Genomic DNA, 17253 nt, shown 5'->3' with positions numbered 1-17253 from the left:
AGATAGACCCAATGACGGAATTCACGTTTTCTGTTGATATAGTAGCTGGATGTCCAGAAATTCTGAGGTTAGGAATGGGGGTAGGGAAGATTGGGGCTGTGGACAGACCCTGCTCAGGACCAAGTCCGTAACGAGACAGCCACGTGCAAATACACAAACAGATGCATAATGTGAGGTTGGTACAAAGGCTAACGGTACAGACAAAGATGGACTTCTTTGAGACTGACAATGGATTCAGTCTCTCCATAAGCCTGCTCACAAATCCTGCTCCGAAATCATCTCAGTGAAGACAGCAGGTGACGGCTTTGGAAGCAGCTCGGAGTACAGGCAGCTGGGAATAAGGATTGTCAGCTCTCTGCAGGCTATGTGTTCCCTCCAGGGTGTTTTCAAATTTCTACCCACAAGGCTGTGTGCTGCCAGCCGGTGACCGTTAGTTAACAGGAGATGTTAGGTTTTCTTTCCCGCGGGGGTCCCAGATGCCGTCTTCTTCACGGTGTGCAGCTTGGCTGAATTCTGCTTTTCCCAATGCTTGGCTTCTTCTGTTTCTGGCTGCTGTTTTGAAGCGACTTCAGCCCCAGCATTTTACAATACTTGTTACACTGGTGTAGCGCTTTAAACTGATCAATGAAGGTCATGGAACAGTTGCCTTTAAATCCTTTGTACCTGTGGGTTTGGGTGGAGGGAAACAATTTTTTTTTTTTTTTTTTTAAACAGGACCCTTCACCAACATTCAAAGAAACGTTTCAGCGGGGAAACTAATGGTGTGTGAAAATATATTTATTCCTACTTTAGGCAAGAATGGCCACATGGTTGACATAACTACTGATAGAAGAAACAAAACCTGTGGATTGAAGTAAAGGCAAAGACCAACTGGCATGAAGTAAAGACCAAAGATTATGATCAGACAAATGTTCTAGGGGTTGACAGTTCTGCTATGTCAGCATTTTATAGCTTTTTTTTTTTTTTTTTTAGTCATAGTGACTAGTGCTGGACCATCTCCATAAAAATTAGAAGATCTCTTGGTGATCTGAAAGCCATCCCATCCCATCCAGAGGTTCTGAATAAAGAAATCTAGAACTTTGGGGCTGGAAGAAGTTGAGTTTAGACCCTTCCACTTATCATTGAAGGAGTTTAGGCTGAGAGGCCTGTGCGGCCAGCCTAAGACAGCAGAGCAAGTGGGTGTGAGAGAAGAGACCAGGGTGCAGCCCTCTGAGTCTCCCTCCTCCAGAAGGGCTCTCCCCTGTGACAGTGCATCCTCTCCTCAGGAGGAGAAGAACTGGGCCTTTGTCTCTGGTAGGCTCCTGGAGGGACCCTGCTGACCTGCCTGGAGTGGTCTCGGGCTGTTCCTTTGGGTTGGGACATTTCATATTCAAATCGTCAATGGCTGTGTTTTCACCTCTCGATCGATCATGGGAGGTAAGTGTCCTCCTGAATGGACAAGTCCCCATGCCCCCAAATCTCCAAAATCCAGCAAGAGAGCTGGTGAAGGGTTGCTGAGAGGATGACGATGAGGAAATGCACACAAACCACCTAGATCAGCGCACGACGTACAGTGGATGACGTTCAATTAATGCTGGCCAGGCTGTATTACAGTTGTCAAGGTTATAATTGGTGCAGCCGGTAGGGGCTTCCTGTGGAAGGGATGCTGAAGCTGAGATCGAAGGATATGGGATTTGCCTGGTAAAGAGGATACGCAGGGGTGTGGATGGCATATGAGACCATCGACATAATTTTCAGGGCCCAGTGCAAAACGAAAACATGGGTTCCTTGGGCAATAATTATTAAGACTTTCAAGATGACAACAGCAGAACATGCATTAAACGAAGCCCAGGCCCATCTGAGTGTGGGGCCTTATGTGACCACACAGCCTGCCTGCCTAGGAAACTGGTCCTGCTGGGTGTGAGTGAGTTCTCCTGCATTTGATTAATAGGGCCAAAACGCTAATTGGCAAAAGGAAGTCTGCAATGCTGGCATTGAGCTGAATCTGTAGCTAATGTGATTCAAGAAATTGGGCCTCCTTCATTGCTGGTAGAAACCATAAAGGCTGACAGACCTGACTTGAATAAACTGGGACTTGTGCGCTTTTCCCTAGGAAACCCAAGCTGGGTTTTAGGCTGTTAAGGGCCTGAAAGATTTCTTTCATCTCTGAAGCCAAAGCATCAGTGAGCAGCTCCATCCTGACGTGTTTGTTACAAATCCAGCCTGCCTCTTCCTCCTCCTTGTAAGGGAAACGGCTCTTCCTCCTCTCCCTGGGAGCCCACAGTACATTTTCTTGGAAAAATGACTCCGTTTTTAAAAGCCAAACTCCCTCGTTGAAGAAAAAGTCAGCCCAAGACAGGTGTTGACTCTAGCAGGGTAGAAAGAAATGCCACTGCCAATCATGTCATCTTTACATTTCTATCTTCTTCTGTAGGAGGTCATGAGAAAGGCTGAAATAGCCTGACTGCATTTCCTTGTTGCCTGAGCACGCCCCGGAGGGATGCGAGGCCACTTGGACCTGTGATTGTCAGATGGAATGGAAAGCCTAATCCCATCCTCCTGCCAGGGAGGCCCCACTTGTCTCACACCGATTCCTGAACTTCTCAAACTAGGATGATCAAAGACAGCCTCCCTACAGAAGCACATTGGAAACTAGTCAAGGTCATCTGTCTAAAGCTGCCTTGAGGCTTGTAAACATTCAGACAACACCTAGTCTCAGCAGAGAAGAATCACTAGTTGCACTGCAACCTCCCAGAAAATTTGCTAATTGCTTCTTAAGCCCAGCCTGGCGGCCAAGTGTATAATGCTGCGTAACAAATGGTCCCTTACATAATGGTTCCCACCTTCTGAAATGGGAATGGCTGAGTTTGGGACAAAGGAGCAGGACTTCTGGGCAGCCCAGCTGGGTGGAGCCCAGATCTCTCCCTAGGGATCTAGCACCTTCTTTAGACTCCTCCGGGAAAGCCAGAGTAGGCAGCAGAGACTGGGGCCGATTTTACTACAGAAGGCCGCACACAGATAGGGCAAGGCCCTAGAGTGAAGGCAGCTTTGCTCAGTCAAGGAGCCCCTGACTCAGCCCCTGGCTTCCTTCAAGCCCCAGCTCAAGTGCATTTCTGTGGAGCCTCCCCCTTCTCACACCATGAGAAGATATCTCTAGCATCTTCCCTGTATCCTTGTGAGAACTACATCCACTTCTCAGAATTCAGGGTATGCCTTCCCGTGCACAGACTGATCTCCCTCAGGACACTACTTTATGTCCAGAATACCTGTCTAGGGAGGCTTTTCAATAAAGGTCAAGGGAAGAAATGAATGCATGCCGGCCCCATCCTCAGAGCTGCCTCATCTCGGCCCAGGGCATCTCCAGATCACACTGCTAAACTTCCTTTTCTCTCTCCGTCTAATTTTGGACTCTCAAATGGGCCTCCCAGGCAATATGGAACATCCCTCCCCAGCTATCTCAGGTGTAGGCGATTTTTGCTACCTAGCATCTGCAGAATTAAAAATCTTTCTCCTTTCTCAATTTGGTCTCTGTCTCAGCCAGGGCTGCTGGGCTTCTATCTGACCTCTTATTCTCTCAAACTCACAGCCATTGCTGCTGCCTGGGAAGAAAACAGGGCAACATCGTTTGTGTTCCTAGATCAGTTAACCCAGAGTTTTTCCAAAGGACACGAGTTCAATTACACCAAGTGCTCATACACCCAAGAAATGAAAAATCCAGGCTCTCCTGCTTGTGGTCCACCTTGCATGCCACGTGTGCCATCTGCCACCCTCAGAATTGGAGGGGACCACAAATTTGAAGCATCATGACATCTCTCCAGCAAGGTCCCCATTGCAGACACTCGCCATTGTTGTTCTTGTTGGATGAATGTATTGGGTCGAATAGTGTCTCCCCCAAACGTCATGTCCTTCCCAGAACCTCAGAATGTGGCCTTATTTGGAAATAGTGTCATTGCAGATGTCATTAAGATGAGGTCATACTGGAGTAGAGCAGGCCCTTAATCCAATAAGGGCATCTTACTGGTGTCTGTGTAAGAAGAGGAGAGGATATAGACACACAGGGAGAATAGCACGTGACAACAGAGGCAGAGATGGGAGCCGTAATCTACAAGTCAAGGAACGCTGAGGATGGCAACGACCTCTGGAACGTAGGAGAGAGGAGGGGACACATTCTCCCTCAGAGCCTCCAGGAGACACCGACCCTGCTGCCTGACTCTGGACTTTCAGCCTCCAGAACTGGGAAAGGACACATTTCTATTGTTTTAAGCTACCCGGTTTTGTGATCATTCATTTTGGAAGCCCAAGGAATCTAATACAATGGGAGAAAATAACCTTGTATTTGAGAACTTTCTCACACATTTCCATTTTTAGAAACCTTAGTTCTACTGAATTTTACTAACGGAACCTTTGTATCCTTATCCTCAAATTAGTATAATTTTCTAGCCCATCGCTTTAAATTATCCATCTTCTCTCACAATCTCCAAGCATGGAACAATACATTTATTCTACTGAACGTCATCCAGCAGAGTATTTTCGTAAATATCTTGCCCCTTGGATGGGAGTGGGGCATACACATCATGCAGGGGCCTTGCTAAAGTGCTGGCTTGGAGTGAGTAGGTCTGGGGTGGGGTCTGAGATGCTGCATTTCTGACAAGCTCTGAACCCATGCTGATGCAGGGACCCCCCTTGGAGTAGCAAGGAGATGACTAAAGTATGAATGATCTCACATCATCCTTCTTTGACTTCAGAAACCTCTTTAAATCGGAAAATGGATCTCTTTCCTTCTTGACGTTTGTGTCATACAACTTTGTAAAATCACACTGTCACAATCCACTTCAGGAGGAGCTAGGGGGCTATTTTTACATCCTGCCTTCGCTCCACACAGATTTATTCAGCTTTTCACCATTTAGTATTATGTTGGCTGCGGGTCTGTCATAAATGGCTTTTATTATGGTGAGATATGTTCCCTCTATACCCACTTTTTTCTGCATCTATGGAGACGATCATGTGGGTTTTGTCTTTTCTTTTGTTGATGTGGTGTATCACACTGATTGATTTGCATATGTTGAACCATCCTTGTGACCCTGGAATGAATCCAACTTGATCATGGTATATGGTCCTTTTTTTTTTTTAAAGGTCCTTTTTATGTGTTGTTGGATTCTGTTGGCTAATATTTTGTTGAGGATTACACAGATTTATTCAAGGTGTGTTGGAAACCGTGCTAGGCTGACTTCTTGCTTAAAAGCGAGTCCCCTTGGGCTTCCCTGGTGGCGCAGTGGTTGAGAGTCCGCCTGCCGATGCAGGGGACACGGGTTCGTGCCCCGGTCCGGGAAGATCCCACGTGCCGCGGAGCGGCTGGGCCCGTGAGCCATGGCCACTGAGCCTGCGCGTCCGGAGCCTGTGCTCCGCAACGCGAGAGGCCACAGCAGTGAGAGGCCCGCGTACCACAAAAAAAAAAAAAAAAAACCGAGTCCTCTTTCCTCTCTTGCTGACAATGGATGGCACAGCCTTTCGGACTCCCACGAAAACCACCACTTGACAGCAATGGTCGGCTTCTCCCGCAGCTTAGCACAGATTCCCTGTGCAATTTCCTGCCTCCAAACACGCCCAGAGAGGGGAGGGGGTGGAGCAACGCTGCAGAAAACTCCCACAGAGGGGAGGGGGTGGAGCAACGCTGCAGAAAACTCCCACCTCTGGCTGCGTGGGAGAAATCAAGGTTCTTGTCTGGCTTAATAAAGGACTCGTTTAAAGAAAACTCGGTGAGACAAGAAAAACCTCTAGAGAATCCCCACACATTGGTAACCCTTTTAGAAGCAAGCCAGAAACTATTTATAACAGAGGTTTTAGTCTGAGACGTTTTCTAAAGAAAATTTTCATTTATGAGGAACGGCTAGAAGGACTTGGAATTCAGGTTGAGGATGGCGGGGAGGAATTGAAAGAAACCCCCTAGTTTGGGGAGGGGGTGTGCGTGTGCCGTGTCTGTGTGCAAGTAAAGCCAGGGCTGGATTGAGGAACAGGTAGAATCGATTGTCACCTACGTGGAAAAGGAAGGGCGCTAAGGGAGCTGCCCGCTCTGGAACCATCTAGTAATTCCTGCCATTCCATCAATATCTCCATTTCCTCACGTTTGTTCATTCATTTCTTCATTCACTGGGCACCAGCTGTATGGCAGACATCGTAAGGAGATTAAAAAGGATTAATAATGTACGTGGCTCTTTTCCAGAAAGCTGGCATCTTGCAGGGGAAACAGACACGTAAACAAATAATTACATTATGCTGTGATAAAGGGCTCCAGTAACCCAGGGATGTGATTTTTTCCCCCACTGCCTGGTGGGTTCTAAGGATGTTTCATGGAGGAATAATGGCTCTGGGAATATCTGGCAGGTGTAACAGCATGGACAAAAGTTCAGAGGATGTTCTGAGCAGACCAGGCGTCCTGAGGAGAGATGAGGCCGGAGGCCGTTTGTGGAAGGTTCATAAGCCATGCTGTCATTTCTCTTGTGGGTACTCAGGATTTCCCAAAATACATTCCAAGGAACAAGAGCCCCATAAGATGCTTTGAAAAAAATAATAATTCTGTGTTATAAATACTGTGAAAAATGCTATATAATCGCTCTCCTTGCCCCCTTGGGGTTCAAAATACCCACCGGCTCTTGAAAGACCCTGTGAAGTCTCACACGGAGGAAACCTCCTACACTTATTCAAGCCAGGCCTCCCAGATTATTTGACAACAGCCATCTTGTTTTCACACGACCACTTTGCAAGCTGCTACCGTAAGAGTCACTGGGCCTTCTGGGGGGGACGATGTACCGTAACCAAATCCGTTGCCCAGAGAAGTTGTATTCTGCTCCTGTCTCCAAGCTGACCTTGGAGGTCCCCTCTAGACAGGGGACCTCAGCCCCCAAACACCATGGGAACCCCAGTCCAGCCAGCACCACCCACCCCGGCCTCCCCATTGCCAGAGCCTCCTGGTGGTTGTCTTTGCTTCTCGCCTTGTCTGGGGCGCATGCCATGGCCACCCCAGGTGTAAGTCAGATCACGGTCACACAACGGCTCAGAAGGCTCCACCTCCCTTAGAACAAAGCCTGGCTCCTTCGCATGGCTGCCAGCCTCTCTGTCCTTCTCGAGGCTGCCACAGCCCCTGCCCTCAGGCCTCCATTAAGCAAGAGCCACAGTGCCTCCATGGAAACAAGCCCTGGCACTTTCTTTCCTGACATCCACCGAGGCTGGGAGAAAGCCGGAGGGCAGCGGCACGCCCACGATCTGGTTCTCGACTTCTGCTAGCAAGGCCATTCCAGCAGCCCTGCACACTTGCCAGCCTTCTGCTCTGACGCCTTCGGAAGGCGCCCCAAACCCAGGGGGGCCTCTGTGATGTGAGCCCTAGGACGAGGGAGCAGAGAGGGGCCCCAGGGGAGAAGAGGGGGCCCCAGATGTCTACTATGGGTCCGTTCTTGAGGCCGGGAGGCCCGTCCCCGTGGCTGTGCAGGAAGCATGCGGTCCTCGCCTTATATCTGAAATGGAATCTGAAGCTGGGACCCAAGAGAGCCAAGGAGGGGAGACGGGGACAAGACAGCCAGGAAACAGGCCGTCTGAGACTGAGCTGCTGTCCCGGGCCACAGAGCTCCGACCCCCAAAGCCCCATCCTCATTCCACCTGCATATGGGGAGCCCCTTCAGGGCCACAGGGCCCGGAAGGTAAGGCGAGAGCATCAGCCTTGTCAGAAGAGCACCTGCTCTGACGTCCAGGGTGCGGGGAGGGTGGCGTGGAGGCCACCCTGGGCAAGCCCTGAAACCCTCAGGCAGGGGCCTCTCCTCTGAAACGGACTCTATTCAGCCCCACAGTCTGTACCCCTACGGGCTCCTTCTCTTCGGCCTTTTTAGCCACACACACAAACCCCCCATGCCTTTTTCTAGTGGCATCTCCCTCTTCAAGCCCTGTAACCTGGAGCCCCACCACTGCACTTTGTGTAGACCTTCCTGAAGGCACTGTAGCTTTTTTCCAGACAATTCTGCCTTCACCCAGCCCTACCCTCTCAGGTGCTCGTCCTCCTGCTGTCTACCAGCCTGTCCTGCAGGGGGCGGTCTCGAGTCCATCAATCTTTCGAGATCTTCTTTCAGTTCAGACTTGTCTCTGAATCTGGAAGACAAATGACTAGGGGCCTGGCTGTGTCCCTCTGGTTCTGGGCATGGACCGGGCAGGGGGGTAAATAGTCAGTAGTGTTGGGGAAGTGGGAGGAAGCCCATGGCTCCAACTCCAGTCACTTCAACAGAACTGTCTTTTGTGAGACTTTGGACAGGAGGCCAAGAGACTGCCATGCTATTCCCGCTCTGTGGACAGGCTGGGTCCTGGCTGACTCTTGGGCCCAGGAGACTCTGAACACACACTAGGAGCATTGCCAGGAGTGCCAGCCTCGCCAAAATTGTGAAGAGAATAAAGTGTTCCCATCATGGGCCTCCACATCTCCTTGATGGCAAAGACTGGCCAAATAAACCAGCCACTGACCAAGCAGCTCTGCTACATAACGGCTTGATCGGATTTAAATGAGATGCAGGCTGCCTTCCAGGGTAGGTGACAGCAGTGGCAGAATGGGAAGGCAGATATTTGGGGTGTGAAAGTGCCTTTATTAGGTCTCTTAGGCCTGTGAGACTGGTCCCCTAAAGCCTGGTGTTGGTGAGACAGCTAGAACATCCGGGATCTACAGCGACACGGGCCTGCTGTGCAAAGCACTGAAAGGATGTCAGGAAATTCTGTTCCAAATCCCTTTGTTTCCTGCCCTCCTGGAAGATTCATGCGTTGCATTAAATAGTCGCCCAGAGTCACCACACACACACACACACACACACACAGCACACGGCCCCGTGTGCACACAGGCACACCCCCGAGCCTATTCTCAGGGTGTGTTTCTTGAATATTAGCTCCCATTTCCTTCCACCCACAAGTATGTTTCGGCCCTTCCTCTCCAGGCAGGGTGGTGTCTCGGGATGGTGCCTGGGTTGAGCATCCCAGGTGGCTGCCGCCACTCTGTCTGTTCATAGCACACAAGGCTCCATGGTGGGCTGCTCTTGGCATGGATGGCTGATCCTTTTTCTGGAACTCAGCTGACTGAATGTGGGAGGCTGTGTTAATTTTTCCTGTTTCATGGCTCATAGGACATCACGCTGACGCCAGGAGAGCCTGCTTTCTTGAGGCAGTTGTCCTCACTGTACGTCTGCCTTGATATTTGGGCCCTATCACCTCACATTTGCCGCTCAGCAAGAACAAGCCGTTCGTGATTCTCTCCAGGGTCTCCTGAATTTGGTTTCCACGTCAGGGATGCCTGACACATGCCATGTATCCTATGCATAATTGTTCTTTCTTCCAAAGGTAGAGCCACGATGCTGGCTGGCAGCCTGGTGGCCACAGGGAGGGGTTCCTCTGTGGTTATTCATATCGATCCTATTTTTGGTTCAATGCTTACAGACTGGGAAGAAATCTGCTCAGGGTACTTTTCTTTGTTTTTCACCAACATGAAGTGGGCTTTTTGGGGGAGATTACAGAAGACAAAAGCGTTGGCTCTGGTGCCCTCTGGTGGCTGAATCGCAATATCACCATCTCCCCAGAAACTCAACTGCTGGCTGGGGACAGGTGTGTGTGTTTGCAGGATCCACTGTGACATGTACAGCTCTGCTCCCCAACAAGTGTTGGTATACACTGATTTTAGTTTGATTAGGTTAAATTTCCAAGTCTTCGGGTATGGAATTAGTCATTTTTTCCTCCTCTCCCTTCAGAGAACTCTAAATGCTCAAGCGATTTCAAATCAGAAATATGTTCGACAGTGCCGTTAGTATCTTGGGTCTGCCTAGAAAATGTATTATTCGATGTTGAAGCAATCCTATTTGCCACACTTCGTAACATGAAGTTTTGGTACGCAACACTGCCGAAGGATTGTAGGTATTGGGGTACAGGTGATTGGGATACAGCACTCTATTTTTTTTTTTTTTTGCAGTACGCGGGCCTCTCACTGTTGTGGCCTCTCCAGTTGCAGAGCACAAGCTCCGGACGCACAGGCTCCGCGGCATGTGGGATCTTCCCGGACCGGGGAACGAACCCGCGTCCCCTGCATCGGCAGGCCGACTTTCAACCACTGCGCCACCAGGGAAGCCCTGGGATACAGCATTCTTATCGCTGGCTCATAGGACAATATGCCATGCTTCAGTTTTAAGGCTCATACCACCAGGTAAAGTTGCATTAAAATGAATAAGTCATGACGGTCCCCTATTTTCTTTTATAAGATTATAAATAGTTTACCTTTTAAATAGTATTATGACTTCACTAAACAAGAGAACAAGCCAGGTCCCATTTACTGGGGCGTCCGCAGTCAAACATAGGGTTCAGGTTGAGTCACAGGGAATATTTTCTTTAGATGAAAATAAGTGGCTCCTCTTCCTGAAGAAGATCCTGACCACTGCCAGCCAAAAAGGGTGGACCCTAAATTTGGGAGATTTTCTTCTTTCTGGTTTAAATTTATTATCATCATTGTTAATAATTATTAAAGTAAGTCATACCTGCCTCCTCACTGTTTCTCCTGTCCATACCTGGTGTTCTTTTTCATGCGATTAAAAGAACATGTGTAATGCTGCCTACGTGGAGTGCTGCTTCTTAGGACGGGGGCACCCGTTCCCTAGGCTTCCGGAGAGCGGGTCACTCTCCCTCTCCAGCACGGATGAAGGACGCCTGCGCAGGCTGCTCGCTAAGAATTAAGAGAAGGTGCTCAGTGCTCAACCACCAATCTCCTCTCCTGCTGTCTGGAAACCCTGTGGCATCTGCCAGGCTCCCCAGTCTTTCCTTCCCCTGCTCGAGGTTGCTTCCCACCTGGACTTCTTTGCCTGTCTGTAAGCTGCCTTTGCACTTGAACCCTCTGCAAGTCTCTCCCAGTGCCTGGTCTCCATTCTGCAGCTTTGACTTTCACTCGAGTTTCTTCAGTGGCACCCCGCCTCCTGTCCCTTGGGGCCCCGTACCCCATGTAGGGCTGCGCCGATAAGCAGGCTGCCATCTTTCCCTGCACCTCTGCTCCTCACGTGGCAAGTAAGAAGGCGGGATGGACCCAGCCCCCAGGGGCCTCCGAAGACATTCCCCAGACCCCGCCCCTTGTCCTCTGGTCAGAGAAGCTTCCCCTTTTATCAGTTTTTGGAGAAAAAAGAAAAAAGTGTGACTTCAAATAAAAGTTTTTTAAAAACACAATGGACAAGATGATCTAATACTCCTAATATCTAATCTTTCTCAGACACTTCAGAACTTCCTTCTCTCCCACCCCCTCCTTGGGAGGGAGGCAGTAAGTAACACTTAATAGACAACATTATGCACTGGCCTCCAGCTACCAGCTCTAATGGGTGCTGGGCAGCTGTCCCAGGCCAGATAAGTCACATTAAAGCTGAGAACAAAACCAAAGGGATTGGATTTCTTTTTTAAATTAGGAGGAGAAAAAATATGGTCTGGGTTCCTGGAAGCCGTTAAGATGCTTTTAAAAGATATCTTAAATCATCACTCTTATGCTTGCCTTAGTTTTTGAAACTTCTTGGGCAGGTTTCTGCTTTGTTTTGGTAGACAGTTGTTCCAAATAATGGTATGGAATTTGCCTACCCTGGGGTCAGGCTGGGGCATGGGTTGGGGGGAAGGTATTTATGAAGCATGTACTGAGCTTCAGGGACTGGATGCAGACGAACTGGGGGAATCTTTTTTTTTTTTTTTTTTTTTGCGGTACGCGGGCCTCTCACTGTTGTGGCCTCTCCCATCGCGGAGCACAGGCTCCGGACGCGCAGGCTCAGTGGCCATGGCTCACGGGCCTAGCCGCTCCACGGCATGTGGTATCTTCCTGCACCGGGGCACGAACCCGTGTCCCCTGCATCGGCAGGCGGACTCTCAACCACTGCGCCACCAGGGAAGCCCGAAGTGGGGGAATCTTCAAGACAACCCCATGTCCCCATTCTGTAGATCAGTGGCTTTGAGAATGTCAGGTCTCATGTCCACAGAGCTGGAAAGATAAGAACCCAGCATTCAAACCAGGTCTGGATGAGGCCTGAATTTTTAATATTCTGCAAATATGGAGCCTGTAAAGGAAAGCTTTAACTTGGGAATTTTTTCTGGGGTCCAGGAAAAGTCCTTCGTAAATAGGGGTACCATATATTTTCTCAATGGGGAAACTTATCCAGGACAAATGAGTAACTAGACAGGACGCTAGGATGGCAGGCATGAAATAGTACTGTCCTGGGCAAATCAGGCTGTACTGTCACCCTTTTCATCACATGGGCCAAATTCCTATGACACCAAGAAGAAAGGCTACCACTAGAAGAATCAGAAGTAAGTGGCAGGACCAAGAACTGAACCCAAGTCTTCTTCTAAAAGCCCTGTTCTCCTCACTACATCATACTCCCCTCCTGATGTGCTCTCTTCACAAGCCCAAGGCCATGGCCCAGTTCCCTGACCCATATGACAGGCTCCAGTCAGCAAGGGGGATGGAGTGTAGAGATAGGAAAATACAATTTTGTGTTGGAACTGAGCAGATTTTGAGAAGGAAAATATGCCAACTGCATCTTAGTTCTAAAACCAAATTAGAAGCTTTTGCGTAGTTGGTGAGAACTTCATGAATCAGACTTATTGATCTGCAGGTTAAAAGAGAGTGGTCCCCTTTCCACTTTTTTCAAATCCCTCTACTTTTCTCCATCCTCCATACACTAATTGAAAATTAGTGTACTTGTTTAAGCACTGCTGATGCCAATGGTCTGAAATAACCAGAAAACTCAAGTAAATAAGTTGTTCCCAGCTGTAGGAGAGTGAGCTGTATCAACCACGCTATTTTATTGTCCGTGTTTCTGACACTTTGACATCCGGGGCTTTGCTGGCCCTGGAGAGACTCCCCTTCCCAGGGTTAGCCAATTCCTAGAGATAGTAAATGACTGGCCTTCTAGAATGCCTTTCATATGCCAACTAACCAATCTGCAGCCTCCTCCCACCATCTCCTCTATTGGGGTCTCACACTCTGGGCCACTATCCACCCGCCCTAATCACCCCAGGGCAGGTACCAGATGAGCCCAGACAGCCGGACACCCCAGAGCCTGCTGGGACTTTTCAAACTAGTCAATTCCAAGCTTGCTTACCCAGCCCCACCTATTCCTTCCCTCCAAAACCACAGTAAAAGCTCTCATCCATGTTTTCCCCTCACTCCTTCTGCCTGCTGACTGACCCTGGTGCTTCCCCACGTGGCCCCCCATGGCCTGGCAAGCCCCCTCCTCTTGGGAACTGTGAATAACTCTTTTCAGTGGCAATTGTCTCCTGATCTGTCAGCTTCATCATATCTGAACCACAAGAAAGCCTACTTTAATTGAAGTATAGCTGATGTACAGTATTATATGTTACAGGTGTACAACATAGTGATTCACACTTTTTAAAGATTATACTCCATTTATAGTTATTATAAAATATTGGCTATATTCCCCATGTTGCACAATATATCCTTGTAGCTTTTTTTTTTTTTTTTTTTGCGGTACGCGGGCCTCTCACTGTTGTGGCCTCTCCCGTTGCGGAGCACAGGCTCCAGACGCGCAGGCTCAGCGGCCATGGGTCACAGGCTTAGCCGCTCTGCGGCATGTGGGAGCCTCTGGGACCGGGACACGAACCCGTGTCCCCTGTATTGGCAGGCGGACTCTCAACCACTGTGCCACCAGGGAAGCCCTTGTAGCTTATTTTATACCTAATAGATTGTACCTCTTAATCCCGTACCCCTCTCTTGCCCCTCCCCACTTCTCTCCCCCCACTGGTAACCACTAGTTTGTTCTCTATATCTGTGAGTCTGCTTCTTTTTTGTTATATTCACTAGTTTGTTGTACTTTTTGGATTCCACGTATAAGTGATACACAATGTCTTTCTGACTTATTTCACTTAGCATAATGCCAAGTCCATCCATGTTGCTGCAAATGGCAAAATTTCAATCTTTTTTTATGGCTGAGTAGTATTCCTTTGTGTATATATATATATACCACATCTTCTTTACCCATTCATCTGTTGATGGACACTTAGGTTTCTTCCATATCTTGGCAACTGTAAATAATGCTGCTATGAACATTGGGGTGCATGTATCTTTTTGAATTAGCGGTTTTAATTTTTTTGGATATATACCCAGAAGTGGCATTTCTGAGACATATGGTAGTTCTATTTTTAGTTTGAGAAAACTCCATACTACAACCTCCATTTTAAAACACACACCATCCCTGCTAAAAGTCACTTGCTTGCCCCCCCACCCGCCCATTTCTTCCTCCTTACAAATGGTCCTAGTACATGGGAAGAGCAGCAGTGGGAGAAAGCATGGTAGCTCCAACCTGGAGCTTTATTTTCACAAAGAACCTCAAATAGCCTGCTCTCTCCTCATTAGTGGTCAAGCAAAGCAGTGAGAAGAGACAGTTTGTTCAAGAGATACCCCAGTAAAATGTTATTTTAGTGCTCTCCGGGCACACCCCACAGTGAGCAAAGCAACTCCCTATGCTAAATTCGGAAATCAATACCACTGACAACAACCATAGTCACTAATCACAGCCCTTCCATAGCCATTTGCCCCTATAATCAATCATCAACATGGGAGTCTGGGAGCCGCCTAAAATGCTTTTTAGTGAAAAGTATGGGGAAAATACATTAGAAATATGCAAATTGAGTTCACTCAGTTGCAAAAATAGAATTTTTAAAGAAGCCTCTAATAGCGAAGATATTAAATGTAGAAAAACAGAATATTCCTAGTTAAAAGGAGTCCCAATAATGCTGGCATTTCCCCCCCGCCAACCATGGGCCACCTGTTAGTAATCAATCTTGAAATGTGTTCAGAGTTCTTATTTGTTTCAAAGTTAGGAAACAAATGTGTTTCCCTGGGAGGACAAAGTCCATAAATATTTTAGGTAAGTGAGAGAAGTGAACTGAATTCATCCCAAGAACATCTGTCTTTCGCAGTTAGGACAAGAAGTCTCCTCTGCCCACGTCAGCCTAACAGCATCTGCCCAGGAGGTGTTTGGAAACCCAGGGGTGAGTGATGTGCACTTGATTTTTTTTCTTCTACTCACCCTTTAGCCAATGTTGCTATGCCAACGTCAGTCAACTTCATTCCTACACCTATGGGAAGAGAGAGCAAAGACGGGATTTGTGTTACACGGGTCTCCTCAGAAAAGAGGGACCATCTATTCACAGGGAGGGGTAGCGTCAGCCCCATCATCCTTTCCCTTCCTGCATAAACACATACTTTCCTCCTTGTTTCCATCAGCAGAAGCTGACAGCCTTTCAGACTGTGCATCCTGCTTTACGGGAGCATAGTGGGCAAGGCAGGCTTCTGAGGCAGCCGGTCAGGGGAGCAAGGGGCGGGGCCTGCTCCGGAAACGAAAGTGCTGTCCTCTGCCTGCCTGGACCACTGCCTCTGCTGGAGGAGGGAGGCCTGTCACTTGTCCCAGGAGTTCTCTCCCCAGAAACGCTCTGATTTGGGCTTAGGCCTGTTCCGTGTTCTTCATCAAAAGCGGAAGCCCTTGTACAACAGTGAGAGAGTTCAAGGTGGCCTTTGTTCAGTTCAAGGCCAGATTGCAGACACACAATCACCCATCTCCAGAAAGATGGCATTCCGATTCAGGATTGAAGGTTTTCTGGGTCGGCTTTAGACCCAGGGAAGCACTACTGAGGTACGTGTAGACTTTTAACCATCAGCCTGGAGATGTCACGCGCGGTCTGACCTTTTTTTTTTTGTGGTACGTGGGCCTCTCACTGCTGTGGCCTCTCCCATTGCGGAGCACAGGCTCTGGACGCGCAGGCTCAGCGGCCATGGCTCACGGGCTCAGCCACTCCACGGCATGTGGGATCTTCCCGGACCGGGGCACGAACCCGCATCCCCTGCATCGGCAGGCGGACTCGCAACCACTGCGCCACCAGGGAAGCTCCGGTCTGAGCTTTTGATGCTTATCCCAACCTCTCTCCATTAAGCCATTGGAAGTGGCGGGATGGAGGGCGGGATACCCAATCAACAAAACAGCTGCCTGAGCTTCCCACGCTGGTCCCTAAACAAGCCATAGGCATCCCTGGTAGAATCCCAAGCACTCAGGAGTCCTTTTGCTTCTCCCCTCCCAGCAGAAGCAGATGGGAGAGTGGCTAAGGAACCAGGGATTCAAAGAGAATGAAAGGCCTACTGTCTTGCAAGGTGGGGAAGGGCAAGGTTGCTGTCACCTTCTGCAATCAAAAAGCGCCATCCTTTCTCACCCAGGTCTGGAAGAAGGCAATCCTCTCTGATGCCCAGAGCGTGGACAGCCTCTGGCCTTTCCAGAATCTCCTTGACAGACCAGCTACCATTTCTGCTCCTGCCTCTCTAGGGTCGTGGCTGTAGGCACTGGCTCCGACTCCGTGGACCGCTGCCTTAATCTCACCCGTGCCATCTAGTGACCGGCCTTTTAGGGCAGGGCATGGGGTCCATGGTGCTATGCCACCTGAGCCTCGCCTCCTCTTCTCTGGCCCCCGACTCTTGTCCCACCCGGGCCAGGCTGTGGTCACTATATTCCCCAAGGCCAGCCGGCGACTTGCTCACTGAAGGGCCTGGCGGCCCAGAAGCCAGTCTGGGCTGTGGATGAAGGAACCAGCATCCCTGGCAAAAGCCAACCCTGGGGGTCAGGCCTGATGGCAACCTAGTTCCATGGGTCTCCCTCACATGAGCACTATTTTCTGAGGCTCAGAAAAGGACAGCTAGGGACTTCCCTGGTGGCGCAGTGGTTAAGAATCCGCCTGCCAATACATGGGACACGGGTTCGAGCCCTGATCTGGGATGATCTCACGTGCCACAGAGCAACTAAATCCCTGCGCCACAACTACTGAGGCTGCGCACCTAGAGCCCGCGCTCCGCAACTAGAGAAGCCACCGCAATGAGAAGCCCGTGCTCCTCAAAGAGTAGCCCCGCTCCCCGAAACTAGAGAAAGCCCACGTGCAGCAATGAAGATCCAATGCAGCCAAAAATAAATAAAATTAAATTACAAAAAAAGGACAGCTAAAGTGTTAATTTTCTGATTCAGCAATGTCTGCCTGGAGTGAGGCAAAAATACATGTCATGCTGCTGTTCAGACAGAAGCAAAGAGCCCTGCTTTTCTGCAGGGCACCTGGGAGCTAAATTCGACACAGCACTTTGGGGGAGCCAGTAAGCATTTTAAAAGCTTTCACAGTTGGCAGCTAATTCATCTCATTCTTTCAAAGCTGCTAACAACTAAAACACATGTGGAAATGCTTCACATAGTTTTT

General features: G+C 49.1%; 1 protein-coding gene across 1 annotated transcript in view; it reads right to left on the bottom strand.

The window, feature by feature from the left end:
* Positions 1 to 447: 447 nt before the first annotated feature.
* The window catches only part of LOC136133024 (alpha-protein kinase 2-like), an 87011-nt gene continuing 70205 nt past the window's right edge, over positions 448 to 17253 (bottom strand). The window contains 3 exon segments of the mRNA XM_065890108.1: positions 448 to 494; positions 497 to 663; positions 15057 to 15105. Of these exon segments, the coding sequence (XP_065746180.1) occupies positions 448 to 494; positions 497 to 663; positions 15057 to 15105 (263 nt within the window).

Source organism: Phocoena phocoena, chromosome 13 (genome assembly GCF_963924675.1).
Source record: "Phocoena phocoena chromosome 13, mPhoPho1.1, whole genome shotgun sequence".
NCBI classification, from domain to species: domain Eukaryota; kingdom Metazoa; phylum Chordata; class Mammalia; order Artiodactyla; family Phocoenidae; genus Phocoena; species Phocoena phocoena.
This window is presented reverse-complemented; position numbering and strand designations above follow the sequence as displayed.